Source organism: Phoenix dactylifera, chromosome 3 (assembly GCF_051530095.1).
Source record: "Phoenix dactylifera cultivar Ajwa chromosome 3, Ajwa_hap1_PhDact_Kaust_v1.1, whole genome shotgun sequence".
NCBI lineage: Eukaryota > Viridiplantae > Streptophyta > Magnoliopsida > Arecales > Arecaceae > Phoenix > Phoenix dactylifera.
Window position 1 is genome coordinate 54839987 of NC_143192.1, and position 27022 is coordinate 54867008.

At 37.1% G+C, this 27022-nt stretch overlaps 3 protein-coding genes and 2 long non-coding RNA genes across 30 annotated transcripts in view; 2 read left to right on the forward strand and 3 right to left on the reverse strand.

Annotated features, from left to right (window-relative positions):
- Positions 1-6231, reverse strand: part of LOC103698924 (UDP-glucose:glycoprotein glucosyltransferase-like) — a 92314-nt gene extending 86083 nt beyond the window's left edge. For 11 of the 25 annotated variants that reach the window (XR_016400027.1, XR_016400025.1, XR_016400020.1 and 8 more), the window contains exons 1-6: positions 5053-5417; positions 4400-4555; positions 3041-3478; positions 2763-2917; positions 1552-1719; positions 5-78 (exon numbers count right to left, since the gene is read on the reverse strand). The gene's annotated coding sequence lies outside the window, so the exon portion shown is untranslated. The other 14 variants (XR_016400021.1, XR_016400017.1, XR_016400024.1 and 11 more) reach the window with 12 other exon arrangements.
- A 743-nt stretch (positions 6232-6974) lies between these two features.
- LOC103715438 (beta-glucosidase 18-like) lies at positions 6975-14396 on the reverse strand. 2 transcript variants are annotated; one of them, XM_039116793.3, is made up of 13 exons: positions 14255-14396; positions 13965-14163; positions 11719-11785; positions 10742-10800; positions 10282-10357; positions 10117-10191; positions 9871-9958; positions 9371-9623; positions 8970-9085; positions 8545-8794; positions 8232-8334; positions 7739-7847; positions 6975-7396 (listed from the first exon to the last, which is right to left on the reverse strand). In XM_039116793.3, the coding sequence occupies exons 2-13, from the start codon at positions 14091-14093 to the stop codon at positions 7180-7182; spliced, it is 1542 nt and encodes a 513-aa protein (XP_038972721.3). In that variant the 5' UTR covers positions 14094-14163; positions 14255-14396; the 3' UTR covers positions 6975-7179. The 2 variants fall into 2 exon arrangements, with proteins under 2 accessions (XP_038972721.3, XP_038972724.3); XM_039116796.3 differs by having other exon boundaries at positions 13965-14151; positions 14255-14373.
- A 3957-nt stretch (positions 14397-18353) lies between these two features.
- Positions 18354-19597, reverse strand: LOC149768156 (uncharacterized). Its single transcript, XR_016400014.1, has 2 exons — positions 19244-19597; positions 18354-18528 (listed from the first exon to the last, which is right to left on the reverse strand). It is a non-coding gene; the product is annotated as an uncharacterized LOC149768156 (long non-coding RNA).
- A 1017-nt stretch (positions 19598-20614) lies between these two features.
- Positions 20615-21483, forward strand: LOC149768157 (uncharacterized). The gene is made up of 2 exons (XM_089929960.1): positions 20615-20627; positions 20792-21483. The coding sequence occupies exons 1-2, from the start codon at positions 20615-20617 to the stop codon at positions 21481-21483; spliced, it is 705 nt and encodes a 234-aa protein (XP_089786086.1).
- A 188-nt stretch (positions 21484-21671) lies between these two features.
- LOC149768158 (uncharacterized) lies at positions 21672-22858 on the forward strand. Its single transcript, XR_016400040.1, has 2 exons — positions 21672-21969; positions 22684-22858. It is a non-coding gene; the product is annotated as an uncharacterized LOC149768158 (long non-coding RNA).
- The last annotated feature ends 4164 nt before the right edge of the window (positions 22859-27022 follow it).

Sequence of the window (27022 nt, forward strand, 5' to 3'; positions counted from 1 at the left end):
AAACCAAGATTTTGGAAAATATAAATCCTCTAACTTCAGGACTGAGATCCTCGGTCCTATGATCTTCTACAGTAAAACCTGCAATACAGACATAATTATATGAATCTTTTCTTGATACAAAAAGGAAGCAAGATTTTCAAAAAATAATAAAAATACAAAAGAAAAAGCTCCATTTCTTAATGGTTGGCATGATAATAGCCAGTGTTGTCAATGCACACAGGCACACATACAGACAAGTATGCATGCATGCGCTAAGGCACATGTCTGTGCATGTCGTCTATACGGAATATACACAATACATACATACACACATATACATATATGTGTACATATATACATTAATACATACATACACACGTACATATCTGCGTATGCACATAGGCCCACATGCGGGTATAAGCACACCTATCAAATAATGCATGCAAGCATGGAGCTCTTTCAGATGCATTAGTTGCATGGCACAGGATTCATAGTCTCAAGCTGGTCAGTCTGGTGATAGAGACACCACTTCCCACAGGGCAGAGCTTTGCCTAAATGTCACTGCAAGACAGTGGGTTCCAGTGGGCTGTCAATGGTGTTTGGCTGACCAAAAAACAAGACTGCTAACAATTTTTGAGTAATAAACTAAAGAGTAAAAGTGGCAATTCTTGAATTCTTCTAAATATATTTTCTTCATTCTATAACATAAAATTAATTTTTTGCAAAATAATTCTCAAAAGATAATCACCAATTACACACCTGCAACTTCTAGGCCATTAGATCATTTCAACATATTTAAGCAGCATAAAACAGACTTAAACAACTAGGGAAACCATTCAATTAGAGACTGTTTATTCTGTGGCTTTGTTAATGGCAGCTTTTAGGCTTAAATAATAACAATTCAACGTAGACCATGAGCAGATTTTACTAAGAGATGCTACAGCATTTAAATTTCTAGTATTATCTCTGAAATTGCCATCACTTTGGTGAATTAAAGCTTCACATACAGCAATTCATATTGACACCCATTAGTGTACTTATTCCATAATAGATATTATGACTTCAATGGAAGCACAGCATTTTGGCTAGTTTGTAGAAATCAAAATTCTACTGTGACTTATGGGTGAATTAAAAAGTATATTTAACAAAAGTAACACGACCATCCTAAATAAAGCGAGTAAAGAAATGATAGAGTACAAATGTGATAGGCAACAAGGTCAAGGCACTGTTTCTTGAGAGTTTTCCAAAAACTTAGGCACAACATATACAAGAAGTGAGCAATCAATGACATCAGCTAAAATGTAATCCAAATGAAAGCCTAACAAAAAACAAATGATTGGTCCAAAGTGGCACATCAGTTGGAGTAGCAGGTTGAACTGGTGCATAGAAGAGTACAAATTAAAGTATATCTATCATCAAGTCTGCAAACAGATATACAAGAAAAAACCTATGAAACTTCAATGTCATAAAAAAAGTCAGTTGTTGCGAATTCTGGATAACACTGATAAGGAAGGAAAAAGCCTTCATTTGAAAATTAGGCATATAGCATTTTACTGAAAGTCCTGCAATGACCTTTCTTTACTGTGCTATCATCCATAGCTTTGTACTCCATGCTCTTCAAAGCAAGTTCCACACCATACCCAACCCTACTACGTCCGAAGAACCAACAGCACTACAATAGCTGCTCGCTGCTTGACATCCATAAGGCAATACAGGTCTCACTTCATATTTAATTTTTCCCTAAGAACAACAGAAAACACATTTAAACAAAAAATAAAAAGAACAGGGCAGCAAAGTTCTGACAGTGAATCTAGAAAGAGAGTAAATATAATGGCTAAGAGCAGACAAACTGAAAAAAGTTACCAACATAATAAATGAAACTGTAAGTTAAGTTGTTTTCATTTAGTAAGATTGAAATTACTAATAAAAAATAAGTTTCAAGTCCACATAATGGCAAATCTGAAGGTTGGGCCTCAAACAAATAGATAAGAATGCCGTAATTATTATACTAAAAAGGCATTGCAAGACATGATATATGATATCTATGAGTAAACTAAAGGAGAACAAATCGAGAGTAAAAAAGAACATTTTGAGTCAGTACAACCCAGTAACAGGCAGAACCAGCTGGTGCTGGTCCTGTCCTGGTTGGTGCTGGTCAGCATAGAATCGTACCAACCAGGTTGCAACTTCTTCAAAAAGACCCAGGTACCAAGGGCATCCCAGGCACTGGTACCTCACTGGTCCAATCCAGGAAACCTGGCTTGCTTCCTTGGTCCAGGCTTTGACTACCCATTTCAGCTCAAACATTGATTTCATGTCCTTGATCAAACATGCATCAAAAGTTTCCCTCCACCCCTATCTCTTCCTCATCGGTACTTCTTTCCCTCTCTATTTCCCATAAATTTCTGTGAGTTAATCATCCTATGCAGTCACTTCAACCAAACAAACATCAAAAGTTTCATTTGATCAAGTAATTGTAAATCTTCCATGATAACACTAGATGTGCTAAATTTCATTAAAATTTGATGTAAAAAACTAATGAGCATGTTAAGGACAAATCAATGGAACAATCAGTGAGTTTAAATTTTATTGAGTGATCATATTTCATGCAAGGAAAGAGATTGGTTTTGCAGTTTTTTTCTTAACAACATGCCATCTTAATCTAACTGAGACAGGAATGTGTATGTGCCTTGTTAATTGCAATATGCCATCTCATTCTAACTGGGACAGGACTGTGTTCACTGTTGTTCATATAAAATAAATAACGATTCATTAGTTAATACCTTTTTTTGATGCTTCCACCAAGGTAACATGAAACTCTTTAAAGCATTCTGGTCCAAGAGCTCCATATAGAATAGCAACTGGACTGGCAATACTTGAACCAAAATATATGTGATCAAAATCAAAAAGTTCAGCCTACTCAGCAGATCCCACAGCTCTGATGAAATCCAAATAAACATAAAACCTCACTATATAACAAGGAGGCAAAAAAGATCAACAAGATTTGCAATAACAGAAATAGAAATACAACAAAGACACAGAAAAGGTGGATATGACTTACAGTTTGGCTGAAGTGTCAAGCCATGAAAGAAGATCAGTAACATTGAACAATAGTGCACTACCAGTATCTACCCAGCAACTACTTCCTCCAGGGCTTCACAGGTTTCTGCATATGAGAAAAGGCTCTGCCTTGACTCTTGAAATTGGCTCTGACAAGTCTCCCATAACATGTTCTGAGTTGGTTTCATCGTCAGAAGGATAAGAAGATAAAGAATCCTCCGCCAACTGCCAGTAGAGCACTAGTGTAGGAGATGCTAACCGAAGCATAAGAGAAAATTCAAAAACTGATCCCAAGGGTTCACTTAGAAAAAAGCGCCCATCATGCACAATTTTGTGAATGCAGCATTTGGCTGTCAAACAATCTGAGCCTTTATCTGGTTCTAACCAGAGATCAGTAAACTCCCAAAACAGGTTTTTCTGTTCCTTAGAGAGCAATTCTCTGTTGATATATGTTGTAATAATTCTTTAGTAACCTATCAAACTGAAGTGCTCCTTAATCAAAGAAGGTATAAACTTAAAAGACAAATAACAAGCAAAATAATACTTCAATGCCAACAATGCGTCATACACCAGTGCCAACAATGCAACTATAAACTGAAAGCAGAAACAAAAATTATCATGCAAGAGAACAACACAGTCACTGATTTCTCAGTTACTCACACCTTTACTTACCACCAACAGACAGTTCTTGGCTAGGGCAAGCATCCAGATTCCATCAGGTAAGCCTACTTTTGAATTTCTTTGGAATTTCATTTGTTCAGGAAGGGGAAAAGAAAATCTTAGTCCCCTACTTTTTGATAAGTTAATTATTACACTTGTACCAGCAGATTTCCCAAGCCTTCTTCCTAAAATAAAGGGATATTCTCAATGCCAGATTATCACTAACACCATTTGCAATCAGAGATACATAAGTTCAGTACCAACTCCTTGACTTTCTTTACAAAATCAGAAAAATTCCATCTTATAGGCAAGATTAAGTTTATTGTTGGCGACACAACTTACAGTTAAGAGGGGAAAACATCAATAGAGGATCAAATAAAAGTAGCATATGAATTTTATAACTAAATAATGGAGGGCAGGCCAATCGCTCCCTAACAATAAAAGAAGATCAAGTATGTTCATACCCAGCGAGCACCAATCCTTTCTTCCAAATAAAAAATCAACAAGATCTTGACAATGTCATGAATTCAATTATTTAGCGAAAAAAGAACAAAGAATAGATCAAAGTAACACTCAAGATTTACACATCTAATCAGATACCTCACTTTCCAAATTACGAAAGTTCATCGTGCATATTATATCCAAAAGGAATCCAGAAAAGTAACGCATTAATGTAAAAAAGATTCAAGAAGAAGGCTACCCGGCTTCCAACAGCAATGGAGTGTCGACCCACTTAGCCTGGAGCGAGACCTGGATGTTCTTCGGCCAACAGTTCTCGGCGAAACACAACTCTCCGTTGAAGCTCGGGATGAGGAGGAGAGAGATCAAGAATGCCACAGAAACCCTAGATCGTGTCCTGGTGAACATTATGACAACATTCTAACGCGTTCATTATTTTTTATATTTCTGTTTTCAGACATGGTATGTAATGCAAGAGATCCAAAAGTGCTATGGCAGTCACTATAAAAATAAAACAATTAACAGCCATTATTTTGAAGTTTAAACGATGCCACGAGAGAGATGCTATGACAGGGAGAAGCCAAGTAGTTTGATAATGATAATTTATGTATACAAGAGCAGTGTTGTACACTTGAGTGTGTATAAATATTTCTAATTATTTTTTTAAAAAATCAAGATTATTGGTATAGAAATCAGGTAAATATGAATCTTGAGAAGCTAGATCGCATCAGATTTTTGGTAATTTCGAATTATTATTTTCCAAAGATGAACCATAATCTTGACTTGGGATTAAGCTAGGATATGGGTCATCTAAACAATAGATGCATAATTCTAACTTCACTAAACTAAAATTCTTGGAAAACTCCCATAAGAACAGGTGAAGCTAGAAGTTACCATCCTGGCCCTCTTTAATTGATAGCTCCAAATATCTGACTCGGGGGCATCGAAGAAGACGACCGAGAAGGTGGGTGTTGGGGGCCCGCTGTGGTAGGGGGTGAATGGTGAAAGAAAGTAGAAAGGAAACAAAATCTTACATTAAAACCTATGAAATCTTTAAGGAGCACTAAATAAAAGAATCATATGAAGAAATTATCAATTTTTTTGTCAAGAAAGTGGAAAAAGAAGAGTGAAATTGAGCCCTAGATCGAGGAAGAAAATGGCAACAAGATCATATAAACGTAGTGTGTCGTTCAATTTTATCGGGTGTCTCCGAAGAGATATAGATGTAGATTGGAATTGAGAAGAGCTAAGGTTTAATAAGTTACCTACTTTCAAGAAGAGAGAAACTCCTAAGCTTTTGAGAGGACTCCAATTTGGGTGTAACGACAGCCACCATGGATGGACTCGAGAAAAAGAAGCAAGGGAGAAGGCGACGACAAGAAAGCTGGAGGAGGCTACGGAATCCTAGCCCTTTCTTGTCAGATTCCGATTTCAAAAGGTTAAGAGAAAATTATTTCGAATTTCCCAAGTTGTCCTTAAGAGAATTATGCATCTCTTTATTTTGAACTTCTATATAAATTAATATTGTGCAATTAGGTTTGGTAAAAATTTATTCTTTTGACACTAATTTTTTTTTTTTTTAGTAAGCAACCACCGAAAGTAGCTGAATTTGTATCATAATTGCATCGGTTAATCTTGGCAATGCTATAGCCGTTCTCGGCCTTCTCATGCCCTGCTCTTATTCTCCAGAATTGGTTGCTCGACTACGGAAAAAGAACCAAGTGAAGATTAATGATTTTTTTTAGAATGCTTTCTTAAATAGCTTATATGTACTTTTTTTTTTTCTTTTTCTTTTTGAGAATTAAGATGGAAACCCGATTAAAGTTTGGGTGAGGGTGGGACCTGAACCCAACCCATTGATATCAACCTCCAATGACTTTACCAATTCTATTGGAGGGTATGCTGTTCAAGAGTGTGAATTTCAAGAGAGTTTAGACCTATATTTAATTCCATTACTTTTCAAAACTGAATTGAGTAGGCAGATTGTAGTCCAAACATTCTTATAATGCTAATAAATGTCTTGAGATGTGATTCCAAGTGACACAATAAATTGCTCGATATAAATCTGCTGTTGTTTAATTTGCGGCGGTGAAGATGGAGAAAGGTTCATTATATAATTTCTATATGTTTTCTTTATCAACTATTACGTTCTTTTTTCTGTGTTTTGTGTTTTGTTTTAGCTTCCTAATCAAGGAAGGTGCCAAGATCCACCTCTGATAAACTATGAAATTATTAGATCAAACTCTTGATATAGCTACTAGCTGATAGTATTTCTTCCAAAGACTTCCATCTATCAAGGTAAGGAACTGTCCAGGGTTTTGTAATGTTTATGCCTTGTGATTTTATATCTGATCTTGTCATACGACTTTATTTTAGCAAATCATTCATCTTACAAATGTTATACGTAAAAACCTGTCGGATCAAATCCCTTGGCTTCATTTTCAGTTCACAACCTTCTTATGCATCTTTAAATTCTTAAGGTGAAAGTATTATTATGCATAATATTGATAAGAGACTCAAGATGGTAGATATGATTTTGAGAATCTTTCTCCAGAGGGAAGAACAGACAAGAAGTCGTGCAAAATCACCAATCCATTCAATGCGAATTGTAGGCTTCCATCCAATTGTTGGTATATAATTGCCGGTCATGACTTAAAGCAAGATTTTCTTGGAACCACGTAAATTTGAGCTGTTAAGGACAAAGCTCAGATTGCCGTTCTTCTCCAGTTGAGTAAACAACCAATACCTATCAAGAACTGCTTGATTCTCTCCCTCTCAGTCATTCCCTCTAGCATAAAAGGTGTGGTTGCATATCACTGTCTAACATAAAACTATGTTATTTATGAAAGCAATATTGTTACAGCATAACAAATATATAGTGCCAAGCCATCAAAAATATGCCAGCAGTGAGAATCAAGGGTTGACAAGTTTCACTTGGTTGAGGGAAGCAAAGTGATTGGATTATGAATGGACAAACCATCTTTAACTCCATATCTCCATATGATATTACATTATAAGACATCAACACTCCATATCGACTAGTATATCGATCGTGGAGCTTTCAATTACTTCTGGACCTTCTAGGAATTCTTTGAACCATTTTGCAGATAGTTTTGGAGTCCTTTCTTGTGTCTCGAAATTCACATGATAGAGCCCAAACCTTTGAGTATAGCCATAGAGCCACTCAAAATTGTCGAGGAGAGACCATATGAAGTAGCCCCTTACATCAGCTCCTTGCCTGCAACCACACAAACATGTATCAAAATATTTTGCATTTATACTTAAAATAAAATAATTCTCTATGTATATGACATTCAGAAAATAACTTGCAGTTGGTTAGCAAAGTTGAAAGAAGTACTTTCTTTATTTTATAAATCAGAGAGATGGATTGCATTACAAAATGTTGTTCTTTATGAAGTCATTCATGTTTATTATGTCCTTAATTTCTTATACACATTGTAGTTTCATTGCATTTGACAAGTCTCCTTATGGATGTAACATCAATGTTTATAAATATCTTATTTTTTTGTCTAAAGATAAAAATATTCTTTAATGAAACAGCCTAATAATTATTAATCACCTCATGGCTCTAGTCAAAGCAGTAAGGTAGCTATGCAAAAATTCCACTCTGTCCTTGTCATTCAGCATATTTGTTGTTGGATCATTACGAGTACTCCCTTGTGCGCAACCTGTGCAGATCTATATTAGTATCCACATGAAACTAAAATAGATATTGGAATAATCAGAGTTTATGAGTTAGAAGTGGAGGGGAAAGAGAGGAGGAGAGGATGAAAATGCAACACTTTTCTTTTCGCACCATGACTAAATGTTTGACTATTTGCATACCAAAATATTTGGCTACACCATAGTTTAGCTAACCAGAAGAACAAGACTTCCCCACTCATTAAAAAAGAGTAGCTGTGTTCGTGGGTCTAGATGATCAATTAATCAATCATAAAACTATCGTCAATTTTTAAATGATGGGAAATGCAAATTTGCATCGATGAAGATATAAGCAATAATAGGAAATCCATATCGATGACATTTGACCCTTCCGCTTTTTCATTACTTACCATTTTCAGTAACGACCATGGTGATGTTATTGTATCTTTGCATAGCGTACATGACTATCTTCTCCATACCCTCTGGAACCACATAATTAGATGGCATTGAAGTCTGCAAGAAAAGATTCAATGGGTAAGTGACTTTGCGGGACATGTCAAAAAAGTCCTAAATCAAATGGTTTTGTCTTAATGGTGCGAGATGCTAGAGTTCTAAAAGCTTTATATTGTCACTTAAAGCTCGCATTACATAAGATTATTCTAGTTCTCCTAGTCTGATTAATTCTATTGCATAAGAAATGTACTGTTGTTCTTCTGTTCTTACCGGAGTTCCAATTGGAATGCCATTTCTTTCTGAAGTGCTGATCACAAATGCAGTTGACCCTGTGCTGCCTTCCTCACATGGAGAAAACATGCAGTCTTTTGCATAGTGACTTGTGTAATGATTGATACCAATGAAATCCAATTTATATTGCAATTTTCTTCTATCCTCAGATGAAAATGTTGGTAATCTTAAACCTAGGATCTGGCGCATTTCAGGAGGATATTCACCAAATACGATAGGATCGAGGAACCTGCAAACATGAGTTATTATATCTCAGATATCATGAATACTAAGGTAAATTTATGTAATGCACCAGCAAATGATGGGAACTCTCATTTAAGTAAATGGAGCATAATGTATTTCAAAGAATACGCAAATGAATAGTTTAAGTGCTTAGTGTATTCTTCTAATACCCATCAATTTACCATGCAGTCTCAAATGCTAAAGCCCGTTGAACTGCCAAACGATCTGCTGGAATATCCCTAAGTGGTTCAAACCAACTTGAGGATATTACAATGCCAATAGAACCTCCTTGCTTTGCCTAGAAGAGAAACAAGATAGATAAAGTAAAATTCTGTCCACCATCACATAAATATAGATTTGAAGAATATATATATATATATATATATATATATATATATATATATATATATATATATATATATATATATGCATTTTTTTTGAGATTATGTTGCTGCTGTTAAATGTTGCAAAATACACTGGCCCAAAATCTCTCTAAAAGACATGTTCTGTCTTGTCTTATTTCCTCTATTTCTCATTATAAAGCTAAGCAAAATCACTTTGATTCTATTGCTATGACTACTACCTGATATTTCTTTTTGTATATTTCGACTGCAGTTGCATGGGCTAGTATGATGTTATGTGCAGCAATATATGGTTCTATATTTGAGTCACCAGAGAGGCAATCACCAAACGGCTTCGAGCAATGTTGAGGAGGATATTCTCCAGTCATAAAACCTTTTGTCGCAACAACGTTTGGCTCATTGAATGTACTCCAATATTTAACTTTCTTCCCAAATGCTCTGAAACAAACATCTGCATAATGTCCGAAGTCTTTCCTGCATTTGAAAACAAACAGAAAAAAGAAAGAAACTAGAACAGTCACAAGCTAAGTTAGATCTACCAAGATTGTTTGATGAGGTGCTACTTAGCTCAAGCACTTGGTATGTGTCAGTGTGCAAGGTGTATCATATTTTCTGGATTATCCTCCCACTTAAATGCTTACATACTTGGGATATTTTTATTATTTGTCCAAAAAAAAGCGAGAAGTGAAAGATGATTTGTAGTGAAGGAAAGAGATTATACTGTATTTGGGGATTCAGCCATGCACCATATCGATCTTCAAGTTCTTGAGGAATATCATAGTGATTTAATGTAACAAATGGCTGCATCCCTGCATCAATAATAAAAAAGGAATATCAGCTATGTTAATATTACAAAATCAATTGTTATATAGACAAACGTTCAGTTTACTTGCAATTTAGATTCATATTTCATGCTATGAAACAAGGAAAGCAGCCAAAAAAAAAGGGGAAAAAAAAGAGGTAATACCTTTAAGTAGCAGAGCATCAATAAGTCTGTTGTAAAATGCGATGCCTGCTGAATTAACCTTCCCAAACCTACCTCCTGTTGTCAAATAGACAAAATTTCCTTAGTGAAACTAAATCATCAGTCAATGCGAACATGTTAAAGTACCATCATTAGACTAGGACTCACGCGGTAAAATCCTTGACCAAGATATAGAGAATCTGTAAGAGTTGACACCAAGATGGTGCATCAGTTCGATATCCTCCTGTTTGAAACAACACTCCAGTAAGTCAAATCTTATGGTATTATTTTGAGAGAAAAAAATCTTTCAATATTTAATACTATTATTAAGTAACCATTGCATAACAACTCACATAATAGCGAATTCTCAATTTATACAATGACTTAATGGCTCTATAAGCCAAAGTAACTAATAACAATAGTAATGACTTAATGTCTCATAAGCCTAAGTAACTAATAACAGTAGTTATGAACATTTCACCATATATTCCTGCCTATCCGCATCATCTTTTGGTGCAACTATTCTAAATCTGTATAGTTTGTGTGGTCGGTCTTATTAAGCATATAAATGTTATGTAAGAATTGTGGTGGATAATATTCTGATAATCGAAGCCTCCAAAAAACTCACCATGTAGAGATGGTAATGATCATCAGCAATGTCTCCATCACTGCTGTCCTCGATATGACCTGAATAAAACACCAAAAAGCAAAAAAAAAAAATATTGAAGATCCATCTAGAACAGTAAATCTTTGCAGAAAAGGGAAGAGAAAAAAAATCTTTCTTCGTGAATTTTTAATCTCTGAGAAATATATGATGCCTCAATATTTTTAAGAGAATACAAAACTATGAGCTAACAAATTGTGCTCTTCCATTGCCGTGAGTTGGGATTGCTTGTGCCATCACCACAAGTTTGACATGTCATACACATTAAAATCTTACAAGTTCAAATGTTATATCTTTATAAAGGGCGCAAGGGAATGCAAATAAAGTAAAACCAGATAATTGAGCTAATCAATTTGTAGCCTGAGTAGCAGGTTGGCTCCTTAGTTTGGAGGAGTTCCTGAGTTCTAGTCTGGCCAAGGTGCTCCTAGATTCCCAGTTTTTAATACTAGACTTGCATGTAATAGCTACAATGGATGGTTCTAAACTTCTGATCCTCCAACTTAAATAACCATCCTTTTATTGTTTATCTAACTTAATAATATACTCTCGATTTTTGAAATGTGAATTCTAATTTTTTTTTCTCTTTTAAAAGAAGAATTGACTGAAAATGTCAGCTTTTCAAGCAGGTAAAGTCCTTGTCGCTTAGACTGCAAGTGGCTAGCCATACCTCATGAGCTTCATGAAGTGGGCACCGGCTTATGGATTTAATGAATGAAATAAATTCATGGACCACTAGTTGGGGCATTTGAGGTGAGGCACAAATGGCATAAAGTCTTGTTCAACTAATTTTGGTTCACATAGATTTTGTGGAATACTATGCCAAAGCCCTAAGCTAGAAGCTTTATATCCATTTCTTCTTTCCAAAATCCTTTTTATCCATCCTCTGAAGCTCAATTAAGCACTGCAAGCATTTCTGAAGTTTGGAAAAGGAAATAACTTACCTGGTACATGAGTGAATACATCCCAATTGCTTAAGCTTTTGTTACCTTCTAGGTATGCACCTTCAATCTGAAAGATAATTGTGAGTCACCAAAAAGCCTTTGAACAAGTTATGAAATATATCAAATATCATAATTGGTCCTATAATTCACTGAACTCCTTTAAATTTATCTAAAAATTCTTTTTATGTATTCATTATTTGTCATCACACCAGGAACCCAACACTTCTGGTTTTGGTTCATTTTGCTTGTTCTGGCTGAAGCAAGCCTAGGCTAGACCTATCCAGGTAATTCTTTTAGATTAAAAATAGATGAATTTCAAGATTTAGAATAACAGCCATTATAATATTAATGGCCATTCTAATGATTTTGACAGGCATCTACTACATTATATATATTAAAAAAATGAGAATGTAAAGTTACAGTTTGTGTTAATTAAATAATGGCTGTTACTTAACTTTTATTTTGCTTATCTAAATGAAACAATAATATCAAATTCAACTTATTTGTCTCGTGAATGGTGATTGGTCAAACAATGCTGTTGTTTCTTATTGTTGAGCATCTTTTCCCATTCCCTTGGGCTCAGGCAAGATGAGCAAATGAAGACTACTGCAACTGTTGTAGCAGTTAATATCAACTTCAGCTATTGACCGTTATACAGGGTTTCATGCTGTTTTGGATTAGATTGAGCCATCATGAGTAAGTACCGAAGGGGAGGAAGGGTAGGGAGAAGCATGATCAAACACGAAAGTAAGAGTGAGACCAAAATAAAAGATTTTACCAACTTAAACAATAGATACTCATGCAGTAGGCTTGCTTTCGGATCGAGAATTTATCCGTATTTAGCTTGTCTGTGTCGCATTTGAGGGGCATGAGAGGAAAATAACTGCAGGGCCTATATAAGTCTGAGAAATTATATCTTATACCATATGTGATGATGCATCATGCCAATGACAAATGTTTATTTTTTTTTGGTCAATTATCAAGATGAGTGTATGATGAAGGAGGTTTATAAAATGAACGTCTGTGATTGGCGTATGATACATGCGATTGTAATTTCTCCACGTACAAAATCTCATGTAACCCCTCGTACCTTTTCAATTGCTTTCCCTTATTTTCATCCCACCTCGCAGGACGTGACGTCGCAAATAAATATGATGTTTGAAAATAAGAATCTAGTAAAAAGATTTGGTCAGAGCCATTGTTGTGCTGTGATGCCCTTTTCACCGACCACTAGGTACGGTCTAATAGAACTAGGCGAGTAGGCGTGGGACCGACGGCCTCCCTAAACTCGGCAAAGTCCCGTGAAGAATTTTATACAAGTACTGCTGTGGACCCAAATCAATCAAACAGATGGATGGATAGAGAGATTGTTTGAATCCAGCGTCATGTCAAATACCGCAATTGGATGTACAAGAGATTGGCCTCATTTGGGATGTCAATGTTTTTGACAGGGCATCTATGATGCAAATCACCAACCTTTTCGTGAGCCTGAAACTTTTTCTTGGAGCAGGTTGAGACACTATAGCTTTTCTTTTAACTTCCTCACATCCTCTTCCAGAAGTCCACCATATATCTGGTTTATGTGAAACCCTAAAAAGAGTGCTCCTTTTCTTCCCATCTCTCCTTGAATAATCTTTGAAGAGATTGAGTGATTAACAACTCTTTTACCACCCAAATTAAATCCACTAAATATAGAAAACTGAAAAAATTATCATTTTAATGAGCCTGTTAATCTTTTCTGCAGTAAAAAGAAGATCTTTGCTTGCAGCTTTTTAGCATTTACACTTTTATCGTAATTTCGGTCTTGTTACAAAAATAAGCAGTATATTCTAGTTTGCTTGCTTCTACTCCGAGCATGAAAAGTTTTTAAGAGGTAGGGGGGAAAATCAGTCTGTGAATGGATGCCAACAAATATTTTTATAAAAAGATATTCAACTCTTATGCAGTTGATTTCTGCCCACCTATTCCTTGCTCATATTCCTTACTGAGAAAAAAAAAAGAACAAGTCCTTCAAGACCATTATCGATGATTAAAATGAAAAAAATCCTTTCAAAAAAGAGAAGAATATAATGAAAATAATGGCTGTTATGGAGGTTAGTCATTAATATGAACAATAGGATGATTATAAAAACTGCTGCAAACAGAGGAATACTTATATGAGTGGCCTCTGAAGTCATTTCAACGGCCATTTTTTAAATTATGGCGAAAAGCTTGACCACCAAAAGATACAAGTTAATGGATGTTACCTGGTAAGAAGAAGTCGAAGTTCCAAAGAGAAATGATGAAGGGAACTGGCTCCGGTCCAGCCCGGCAACCGAGCAGAGCAGCTGAAGAAACAGAGCAAATGCCAACCCCGAGCTTTTCTTCTTCTCCATGCTTCAGGACCAAACTTATCCAGGGTGGATACGAGTAAGGAGCGGGAAAGATTGTGTTCTGGGAATTCACCTGGTTAAGAGTATATATAGAGACAGCGGAGGGATTGGGTGTTCTAAATTAGAAACTGTCACACGCAAGAAAAGAAGAGAAAAATCCTGACCTTGACGTGCTCGACCGTGATGCTACTAATTTTCCCCTTTGCTTCTGTACGAATTTTCCCATGTAGAACAGCAGATATGAATGCAAGGACGTGGACCATCTAATAGTACAGAGTTGTTGGGATCTCTATTTCAGAGTATTTGAAGACAATTTTATATTGGGTACCTACATTGTGCACTAGAGAAAGTTATTAGACCAAAAGTCCGTCCATGTTAAACATGTTCTCAAAACAGGCCTCATTCACCATGATTTGAGCTTAAACTAGAGGGGAAGGACAAGCTAAGCTAAAGCCTATGATTAGTTTATCCCAAATGTTATTATTGGTGAAGGACAAGAATAATGGTTTAAAAATAAATAACAATCCCTTCCTCCAATATCTAATTATCCTCATTTGGTGCATAGAAAAGATACAGAATAAATTTCCAAACCTGATCTAAAGTCTACGTTTTTTTTCTTTCTTTTGTTCTGTGGTTTATGTTTCCAAGTTCCCGGCGCAATGGATAACGGTCCGAGTCAGCTTGGACCGAGGCCGAGTGAACCGCGTATTGGATGATCCATCCGGCTCCTGTGCGAAACCACTGATCCGACGGCCAAGGAGTGGTGGAGTACAGATTAGGAAATGGTGGACCGGTCGCCGGGTCGGAGGTGGTAAGGGAGTCTGACACGCTACGTGGCCATCCTACGTAGCTCCTACGGTTTCCCTATCGAGGAAGTATTTATCTTCTAAAGGATAACATTAGTAGTGTATCAAAAAAAGAGGATAGCGGTTGACAAAAAAAAAAAAAAAAAGCATTTGTCCCCTCTAATCTGATGTGTAATTTTTATATTCTTATCCACAAACTTATGGATTAGCATTAGTTCCCTCCTAATGAAAGATGGTTAACGCCATGTTTGAGTCAATCATGTAAGATAGGAAAAGAGAAAGAAAATTCAATTAAGAGCCTGATTGCATATTTATATAGGATTAGGCTGAAAATTCTGTAAAACTGCTTGATCAGGCTATTTATTTGAGCACGATCTTGTATCAACTAAATATCACCCAACCCAAATTCTATTGGATTTTTTTTTTTTTTTTTGCAACCCAAATGTTGGGATCTAGAGTGGGTTTGAATAGGCTCTTAGAAAATAAAAGATAGATAGGCTAACAAGCTTATTTCTATTGGATTTTCAGCTCAATCATTTAAGAATGCTCAAACAGGTCCTATGGGTGTGTTTGGCTTGCAACAAGAATCAAAGTCGAAATCGGAATGGATTAAAATGGAAATCAAAATGGTCATATTTTCCAATAAGCATGGTTCGTAACTGAAATTGGAATCAGAATAGCGAGATGAGGTATTGTTAGAAAATCAATTAAACATAAACGTATTTTTGGAAAATCAAGCCATGTTTGGTCGGGGGAGCTAGGCTCTAGAATAGAAATGAGAATAAGTGACTCCTATTCCAACTATTTAGTTAGAAGAAATCCTAATCTCATTCCGATTCTAGAGAAAAATAGAAATGATCTAATTCTCCAAAACCCAATCCCAACTCTCCCCCAATATTCACATATGATTTCGATTTTGATTTCAGCCATGAACTAAATGTTGTAAGAAAATATAAAATATATAAATAAATCTACTTTATCCTAATAGCTTAAGCTTTTGGGATAAATGGTGATTTTAACATTGTACCAGGAAATATGACCATTCCGGTTCTAACCATTCGACTTCTAATTCCGATTCGGAGCGCAAACTAAATGCATCCTCAATGTTTTTAAGTAAACCTAGTTGAATGGATTTTGAATACTAGAGGGAGAGCCGGGAGGCTTGGGATTGGGTTTTGAGGGATCGGAGTATTCTCATTTCTCCCAAAATGGGAATGAGAATAGAAATGAAACTTCTCCCAACTAAACGGAAAGAGTAGAAATCACTTATTTCCATTTTTATTTTAGAGCCTAACTCTACCCGACCAAATATATCATGACACTCTCCAATAAGATGAGAAATAGATAGCATGCCCCGTATTTTTGCAGTTGTCTTCTATTGACCATGTTTTGGAGTTTGGACTATCACCAGAACGGGAGATGGTTCGGCTAGCTGCAAAGGATCATACTGCTGTCTTTGTTGGCTATAAACGTGCACTAAAGATGATCTACAGCCAACCATTTAGATTGTCTCTGTGTGTTATATAAGTTATGATTTGGATTGTCATTGAAGCAACAAACGGTTTTGTTAGCTATAAATTTCTCACTATTGTGAAATCTTTCATTATACTTGCATTAATATTTTCAGAACTCTGGGTCTCCTTGAGTTGACATTCTCTACCGTGCATAAAAGTTGTTGCCTTTTTTAACAGCAAACTTGCAAATCTTTTGAATGGTGGCTGATATATTGAACAACTTTTCTATTCATTTTGCAGAATGTAATGGGACCGATTAACCAAATATGGAACAACATAGTAAAATATCCTCTCACAATTGTCTTTTGTTTCATATGTTCGCTCTATTTTCATTTAGGCTAAAAAAAAATAATCCTCTACATTTTGCATGATTTTGCGAATATCCTTCTCCATCTTCAATTGTTGTAATAACCATTGTTCATTTTTTCAGAATGTTGCAATGTTACCCACCGACCTTTCGATTGGGTTAGAGCTTGTCACTTGTGCATACGTTGTAACAACCCAGGACCTCACTCAACATGGCTAGCCGGAAGGTATTATGTGGGTTCCTTGATCCTACATAAGTACCGAAAATCTCTTCGGCGAATAATCAATATGGGACTAAATACATGCCCACATGGATCCTCACATACTCCTCTCGATCAAACCCTGACGTCCTCGTCAAGCTAAGGATTCAACGTGATCAGCCTCTATAAACTTAGCTGCAGTGTCTTATAGTCCACATAGGCTATGGGCTGAGTTCGCTCTGATACCATTTGTAACAATCCAGAACCTTATCCAAAATGGCTAGCCAAAATATTTTATTTGGATTCTTTGATCCTGTATAAGTACCCAAGATCTTCTCGACGAATAACCGATATGGGACTAAATATACGCTCGCATGGGTTCTCACATGCGTGGCAAGTTATTTGCAATTGGAGATGCGGAAAAGTGTTTGCAAATTCATGCAAAATACGGAGGATTACTTTTAGCCTTTCATTTAATTGCTCGCCGTGTTTCTTTATCAAAGGCTTCTTATAAAATTCATATGACTGCATCACCAAAGCAAGGATATTAACAAACTATTTATTGAAAGGGAAAATACAATCAGCTTTAAGATAATCATGGTGTAAAATAGGTCAAGAATTACATTTCTTCAAAAGAATATAACTTCTGTCAAAATTGCAGAGTTTGGAAAAGCGGCTTATAGAGGATGTCAGCTGTATTTCTTTTAAGGGGGCGTTTGGTATGGGGTGATAACCGCAGGATCAAGAGTGATCCGGATGAAGTGATAAAATCACCGTGTTTGGTTTCATCGCGGTGATATCGGATCACCCCACTTTTTAGATCACCGTCCAGTCCAGTGATCGGATACCCGTCCTTGAGGACGGGTTTCCAACATCACCAAAGCGCGGTGATCTGATGTTGACCAAACTATCCTTCACCGCAGCCGTCCCGCGGGCGCTGCTTGTCACGCCCCGGATCCGGTTCCGTGACACGGCCGTGCTATTGCCGACTATCGCCCACAGTAGCACGCAGCCTCATACAGGGTAACAGGTAGCCAAAAGGATTTATCCTTATATATATATATTAAAAGTTTGCAGTACAACCTTCAAGTTTGAAAACCAAAAATACAGAACTTCTAGGCTATTCATATGTACAGAAGTATATAAGCTTCTCCAAAAATACGAAGCTCTGATACCACTAGGTGTCAAGCAATTTTCGTGACTGACCGATGATACGACCAATAAAATCTTTTCTTTCCTTTCCGGTTATGCGGAATCTCACTAAATGAGACTTAACTACCCATTTCCTTATTAAAGCTTAAAATTTTTACTCATGGTTAACCTATTGCTCTGATACCACTAGATGTCACGCCCCGGATCCGGATCCGTGACACGGCCGTGCTATTGCCGACTACCGCCCACAATAGCACGCAGCCTCATACCTGGGAAATAGGGTAGTCAAACCAACCAAATCTTTTCATGTGTATTCATCTAGTACAACATGCTGGTCAGTACCCAAATACAGAGCTTCTACGTAGTTTATATACACAAAAGTATATACTTGCTTTACCCCAAAAGAAAGAAGCGCTAATACCAAATTAACGTGTCTCTGGCAGCTATCAGTGGTGAGGATCTAAAAAAAAAAGTAAATAAACGGATATGAGCTACACGGCTCAGTAAGTAATCCTGCATAATCCTACCGGATCAACCAGTAGACTAAACATGTAAATCAGGGTTTTGAGAAGCTGACATGCATGTTTATCTAATAATCATCATGGCATAATAAGTATGCGATTTAAACAAAGCAGTAGTGCAAATCACAACAATTTTCATAATATATGCATATGAAACCGTGCCCCCCGGCATGCCGTGGTCCTTTTTCTCTCGGATGCTACTACGAAGTCCATTCGGCCACTGGCGGGGCCAGCTAGTCATTCTCGGCCACTAGCAAGGCCAGCGAAGTTATTCTCGGCCACTAGCAAGGCCAGCTCAGTTGCATTCGATCAGTAGCATCTTTGAGCCCGTTACAGTGCCTCTTGGCTAACTAAGACTTTATAAACTTACATGCATGATTAAAATATCAGTATCATCATGTCGCATACATAGCCATAGCTTCTGGGATCATGCAAGTTACTTATGCATTGTAACATATCAGGCATGAAACATATATACTTAAAATAAATGCTTAGGAAACATTAATAACATAATATGATCCATAACAGGATTAGGACAGGTTACTTACATTCTTCACTAATCATGCATACAATTCAAATTGTATAAAAAAAACACTGGTTCATCTTATAAAACGTATTACAAGATCTACGATAGGATTAAGACAGATTACTTACCTCAATTCGCTTTCCAAATTGCTCAAGTCCAGGTGACTAATCCTCAATCACCTAAAACAACATCATAGGGATTACATTATTCCCCCTTCATTTATTATAAAATTTCTTAGTTCATCATACTATGAACTTACTTGCTTGGGTCCTATCCAAGGATTTAGCCCAAGTCCAATTTGAAGCCTTTGGGATTCGATTTAAAACCAGATTGGGTTTTTAATTAAAGGATTGGGCCTCGTTTATAATTGGGTCCAACCTTTTCTAGCCAATTGGGTCCTCTGATTTGGTCAACGTGGCTCATTTGGGTCTGAGTCAGGATTAGCCCAAGGTCAATTCGACCTTCTGTCAGTTAAATTGGGCTTGAATTGGGCTTTAATTGAGCCGATTTCCATTAGTTTGGTCTGTTAGGACCAATTCCAGCTGAATTGGGTTTGGGCCTCATCCAATTTGGGCTTAATTTTGATTAAATTCATAGTCTGGGCTCGTCCAGACTTAGCCCAATTTAATTGGGCTCGGATTCAGGTTCAATTCCCGGTAATCGATGCATAGCCGCATACTCCCGTCTTTCTTTTTCACAAATAGGACAGGAGCTCCCCATGGCGACGCACTGGGCTGGATGAACTTTTTATCCAGGAGTTCTTGTAGTTGTACCTTCAATTCCCTTAACTCAACAGGGGCCATCCGGTAAGGAGCCTTGGAGACTGGCCCCTCTCCTGGTGCGAGGTCGATTGTGAATTCGATCTCTCGGTCTGGGGGTAATCCTGGTAATTCCTCCGGAAAGACATCCGGATATTCTCTGACTACTGGAATATCTTCCAGTTTGGTCTCTTTCTGGGTATCCATTACACAGGCCAGATAGGCCTTACACCCTTTTCTCACAGCCTTTCCAGCTTTCAAGGCGGAAATAAAGTGTAGTGTAGGAGCATCTTGAAGGGGTATATCGCCCTGAAAGAAAAATTCTTGCTCCCCAGGTATCCGAAATACCACCCTCTTGTGGTAACAATCAATGTGGGCGTGATACCGTGACATCCAGTCCATGCCCAAGATAATATCAAAGTCTTGCATGTCAAGCTGTAAAAGATTTGTCTCTAATTCTTTTTCCCCTATCTGAATTATGCAATCTTTATATTTCGTGTCAACAATTGCGGTTTTCTGAAGGGGTGTAGCAACATGCCATGGTTCCACTTTATATCAGTCAAAATATACTTTAATCATAATCCAAAATACAAATTACTCCATCGAGAAATCTCCAAACTAGCTTATTTTTATTTTGGCATGGCTCGCTACCATTCTGTCTGAAAACACAAATATTTTGATAGGTGATAATGAGCAACAAAAAGAAAGAAGCTAGGGCTAATACAAAGCCATTCTAGGGGCATGGTTATGACAGGTATGGTATCAGAATTCAAGATTTAAGACTACCAAAAATTTTGGTGTTTTCAGACAGAATGGTAGCGAGCCATGCCAAAATAAAAATAAGCTAGTTTGGAGATTTCTCGATGGAGTAATTTGTATTTTGGATTATGATTAAAGTATATTTTGACTGATATAAAGTGGAACCATGGCATGTTGCTACACCTCTTCAGAAAACCGCAATTGTTGACACGAAATATAAAGATTGCATAATTCAGATAGGGGAAAAAGAATTAGAGACAAATCTTTTACAGCTTGACATGCAAGACTTTGATATTATCTTGGGCATGGACTGGATGTCACGGTATCACGCCCACATTGATTGTTACCACAAGAGGGTGGTATTTCGGATACCTGGGGAGCAAGAATTTTTCTTTCAGGGCGATATACCCCTTCAAGATGCTCCTACACTACACTTTATTTCCGCCTTGAAAGCTGGAAAGGCTGTGAGAAAAGGGTGTAAGGCCTATCTGGCCTGTGTAATGGATACCCAGAAAGAGACCAAACTGGAAGATATTCCAGTAGTCAGAGAATATCCGGATGTCTTTCCGGAGGAATTACCAGGATTACCCCCAGACCAAGAGATCGAATTCACAATCGACCTCGCACCAGGAGAGGGGCCAGTCTCCAAGGCTCCTTACCGGATGGCCCCTGCTGAGTTAAGGGAATTGAAGGTACAACTACAAGAACTCCTGGATAAAAAGTTCATCCAGCCCAGTGCGTCGCCATGGGGAGCTCCTGTCCTATTTGTGAAAAAGAAAGACGGGAGTATGCGGCTATGCATCGATTACCGGGAATTGAACCTGAATCCGAGCCCAATTAAATTGGGCTAAGTCTGGACGAGCCCAGACTATGAATTTAATCAAAATTAAGCCCAAATTGGATGAGGCCCAAACCCAATTCAGCTGGAATTGGTCCTAACAGACCAAACTAATGGAAATCGGCTCAATTAAAGCCCAATTCAAGCCCAATTTAACTGACAGAAGGTCGAATTGACCTTGGGCTAATTCTGACTCAGACCCAAATGAGCCACGTTGACCAAATCAGAGGACCCAATTGGCTAGAAAAGGTTGGACCCAATTATAAACGAGGCCCAATCCTTTAATTAAAAACCCAATCTGGTTTTAAATCGAATCCCAAAGGCTTCAAATTGGACTTGGGCTAAATCCTTGGATAGGACCCAAGCAAGTAAGTTCATAGTATGATGAACTAAGAAATTTTATAATAAATGAAGGGGGAATAATGTAATCCCTATGATGTTGTTTTAGGTGATTGAGGATTAGTCACCTGGACTTGAGCAATTTGGAAAGCGAATTGAGGTAAGTAATCTGTCTTAATCCTATCGTAGATCTTGTAATACGTTTTATAAGATGAACCAGTGTTTTTTTTATACAATTTGAATTGTATGCATGATTAGTGAAGAATGTAAGTAACCTGTCCTAATCCTGTTATGGATCATATTATGTTATTAATGTTTCCTAAGCATTTATTTTAAGTATATATGTTTCATGCCTGATATGTTACAATGCATAAGTAACTTGCATGATCCCAGAAGCTATGGCTATGTATGCGACATGATGATACTGATATTTTAATCATGCATGTAAGTTTATAAAGTCTTAGTTAGCCAAGAGGCACTGTAACGGGCTCAAAGATGCTACTGATCGAATGCAACTGAGCTGGCCTTGCTAGTGGCCGAGAATAACTTCGCTGGCCTTGCTAGTGGCCGAGAATGACTAGCTGGCCCCGCCAGTGGCCGAATGGACTTCGTAGTAGCATCCGAGAGAAAAAGGACTACGGCATGCCGGGGGGCACGGTTTCATATGCATATATTATGAAAATTGTTGTGATTTGCACTACTGCTTTGTTTAAATCGCATACTTATTATGCCATGATGATTATTAGATAAACATGCATGTCAGCTTCTCAAAACCCTGATTTACATGTTTAGTCTACTGGTTGATCCGGTAGGATTATGCAGGATTACTTACTGAGCCGTGTAGCTCATATCCGTTTATTTACTTTTTTTTTAGATCCTCACCACTGATAGCTGCCAGAGACACGTTAATTTGGTATTAGCGCTTCTTTCTTTTGGGGTAAAGCAAGTATATACTTTTGTGTATATAAACTACGTAGAAGCTCTGTATTTGGGTACTGACCAGCATGTTGTACTAGATGAATACACATGAAAAGATTTGGTTGGTTTGACTACCCTATTTCCCAGGTATGAGGCTGCGTGCTATTGTGGGCGGTAGTCGGCAATAGCACGGCCGTGTCACGGATCCGGATCCGGGGCGTGACACTGCTAGCCGGTCGCGGGCATCGTCGGCCTCGGCCCAGCTCCTCCCGAGCGATCTGACAGGGAGATCTCCCCCTTGCTTCGTGGGAAAAGAGGGGAGATCTGATGAATCGGGAAAGGAAAAGAAGAAAAAAAACAAGAAGAAAAAGGATAAGAGGAAAGAAGAAGAAAGAAGAGGAAGAAGAAAAGAAGAATAAAAAAAGAAGAAAAAGAAGAGAAGAAGGAGGAGGGAATGGCCACTTACCGGTGGATCCATGGCCGTAGCGCCGCCGATCCTTGGTCGGAGGCCCTTCCTGTGCTCCCCACGATGGGGTGGGCTCCCGCTAGCCTCCCTCCCGAGCTCGCCTTCCTTTCTTCGTGGAAGAAGAAAGGAGAAGAAAGAAAGAAGGAGAAGAAGTCGGAAGGAGTTCTGGAAAGAAGAAGGAGAAGAGAAGAAGAAATGGAGGAGAAGAGGAGAAACAAAAAGAAGAAAGAAGAGGAGAAGCTTCGGGAAGAAACAGGAAGAAGAGAAGAAAAGAAAAGGAAAGAAAAAGAAAAGAAAAGAAAAAGAAGAGAAAAGGAAGGAAAAAAAAAGAAAAAAAGAAAAGAAAGGAAAGAAAAGAAAAGAAAAGAAAGGAAAAGAAAAAAGAAAAAAGAAAAGAAAGGAAAAAAAGAAATAAAATAATAAATAAATAAAAATGAAAAATGATGAGCAAGTGGAAAGAAACTTGGGTTTAAAACGACTACAAAGTTTTGGTAATTAGGCCGAGTCATGGTAGTCTTAATAGAATAAAAAGAACAATGTTGTAACAATTTAGTATATTGACTTATATTTTTGATTCATGAGAATTAAAAATACATAAAAAATCCATCTAAGGTATATCAGAGGTATTTGTGGTATTATGTGGTCGGTGATCTTGGATCCCCGTACCATACCAAACAAGTTACTCATGGATACCCAGGGATTTTTAATCACTGGACCATAGCCTACCAAACACATTGATCTTAGATCACTAGGAATCAAATCACCCCAGTATTCGAATCACCAGGGATCTTAGATCACCGTGGTGATCCTGCTGGGGTTACCAAACGCCCCCTTAGGGGACTAATTTCAGGGCTCAAATAGCACTTCCATTTCATTGAACATGAGAATTCAAGAGAGAGAAAGAGAAGATGATTAATTTTCCTGCAGCTGTTCTATAATTCCAACCTGAGCAGATCCTCAAGCAATGTCAGATGTAAGAACCTGCCATCCATACATTTTATGATTTTGATAAGCTGCAAGCAATGCTAGTGAATTAGATCAAATTCTCCTGTCATGAGATTTGGAACTACAATTTTTCAGAGACAGTCCAAGGTAGGAGGAAGCAATACCTTCCTACATAAATAGCAAGCTTCTTAGGATGTGGTAACCAAGTATCCCTTGGGTAATTTAAAATCCAAACGATATTTCCTCAAAAAAAAAAAAAAGTCCAATTGATATCCACGGCCTTGGTCTCTTTACAGTTTACATGTTGAGATTCATGAAAGAACATACAAGGGGACCTCATCCAAACTCTTCATCCAGGAAAAGCTGATCAAGTTCAGCAACATAACAATCTTCTTTCATTACAACTGCCAAATCAACCAAGGTTTTTTCTTTCATTACCAAATGCAGCATATATACTAGAGAGCAACACACAAGGAGAAGACTTATGTGAGTCCAATTCCATAAGCTTCTCAGCTGCTCATTCCCTCTCATTCCATCCCCATGAATTCTGCAAGCTGCAAGCAATGTGGCCCAGATCACACCATCAGTTTCAGGGTGTAGCTCGTCAATCAACTCATCGGACGGACGCCGAGGAATGTGACACCATCAGCTTTGCTTGTGATTCATCCATCACTAGGAAGAGCATGAATGCTCCTACAGCATACCCATTCTTTGCTAATCCAAAAGTCATAGAGTTCCATGAGCTCATGTCTCCTTTACATTCCAAGCCTTAAAGACTTGAAGGGAAGCGCTTATATAAGAGCACTGCTCGCATACTAAGAGGCTGTGGACTTCCTTGCCATCTCCCAAAGCATCTAAGTCAGCATAAACTCCTAAAAGAGACTGACCTCAAGATTGCTCTTGATTACAGCAGAATGCAATTTCTTGCCTAAATTTATATTCTCCAAACAAGCACAAGCACCAAAAATGCTGACACAAGTGAATTCATCAGGCTCAAATCCAAGTCCCTTCATGGCAGAAAACAATACAATTACTTCTTGTGGTTGCCCATTCTGTAGATGGCCATCGAGCATTGCATCCCAGACAATTCCTCCCACATAACATCCAATGACTTCATCACAGTAGAAAACTTATAAATCTCGCTTTCAATCCCTTGAGACGAGTCATCCCGGTTTCTCCACTGAAAGAGTAGCCCTCTGTCCCACTCACTGACTATCCTGCTCAGCATCACCGCCTCTCCTTTGTTTCTTTCTTCTTCCTTTTCTTTATTTCTTTCTTCATTTATTTCTTTTGTTTTGATTTTCTTTCCTTTCCTTCCTTCTTCTTTTCTTTAATTTTTTTCTTCTCGCTTCGTTTTTTTATCCTTTCCTTTTTTTATTTTTTTTTCTCTTTCATCTTTCTTTCCCACGAGGATATGTTTCGAAGTCCTGCCCTCGTCTCACTTTCATCCTTTCACAGAAACTGGAACGGATGGCTAGATTCTTCTCATCCTACCAGAATTTAGAACATTACTTTTAAAATCATCCATTGTATTACAGTTAATTAAATTCATATGAAATGATGATTTTATCTGAATTATACTAGTGTATTGAATTATACCATGTAGTCACTTGTGGGTAAGGCTGTACCTTAAATAGGTGTATCAAATTTTGATTTTGTTGGATGTATTCGTACTATCTGTATGAATTTTTTGGTTAAACAAAAAAAAAAAAATAAATGAGAAGTAGAAGTGGAGGTGTGCCAAGCACAGATATGTGCACCATCAATCTATCAAATCATTCTCTATCAAAATTATTATGGTTCATGTGTAGGCATGTGGTAGAAATGATATAAAGGAAAAATAGATGAGCATACTATATATACTCAGTTTGTCTCCATACAATAATTCTTGCTTGCGTCCTACGATTTGGATTGCAACCTACCCTTAATGGTTGTCAAACGGCGATATTATGATCTAGAAAGTTGAAACTATGGTAGGTGCCTGTTATATGTGCACCAAAATGATAGGTCTTGACAAATGGGCAGTTGTGCACAAAAGCCAGCACGTTTTTTTTGTTTTTTCGTTCATCATACGATTTTTGGAAAATAGATTTTTTAAAAATATATATTTTTTATGTACACCAAAATGATAGGTCATGACAAATGGGCACTAGTGCGCTAAATTCAGCACGGTTTTTTGTTTTTTTGTTCATCATGTGATTTTTAGAAAATATATTTTTTATGTGCACCAAAATGATAGGTCATGGCAAATGGGCAGCCGTGCACAAAATCCAGCACCTTTTTTTTTGTTTTTTTTTTTCTATCATGTAATTTTTAAAAAGTTTAATATATATATTGCTGCAAATCTAATAGAAATATATTAAAAAAATAAAAAATATAAATTTAGTATAATATTTTAAAAAATAAAAATATAACAAGTTGCAGAGCACCGTTTAAGTTCCGACTTCCTCATTAAGCTAACGATTTAAATCCATTCAAATTTAATCATAAGCACCACGATCAGCCCCAATAAATTCGTACGACAGTGTCTTCTAGTTTGTATAGGTTATGAGCTGGATCTGCTCTAATACTAAATGAACAACAGTGCACAAAATTCAGCATATTTGTTTTCATTCTATTATGTAATTTTTAAAAAATTATATATATATATATATATATATATATATATATATATATATATATCGCTGTACCGAATGGCTTATACAAATTTAGTATAAACCTAAAGCTAAAAAAAAAATTAGTTTAAATATATAAAAAAATCAAAATATAAATTTAGTATAAATATATTCAAAAAAGTGAATATATAACAAGCCGTGGAGCGCGCTGTTTAAGCTTCAACGTCATCGTCAAGCTAACTATTTAAATCCATTCAAATCTAATCATA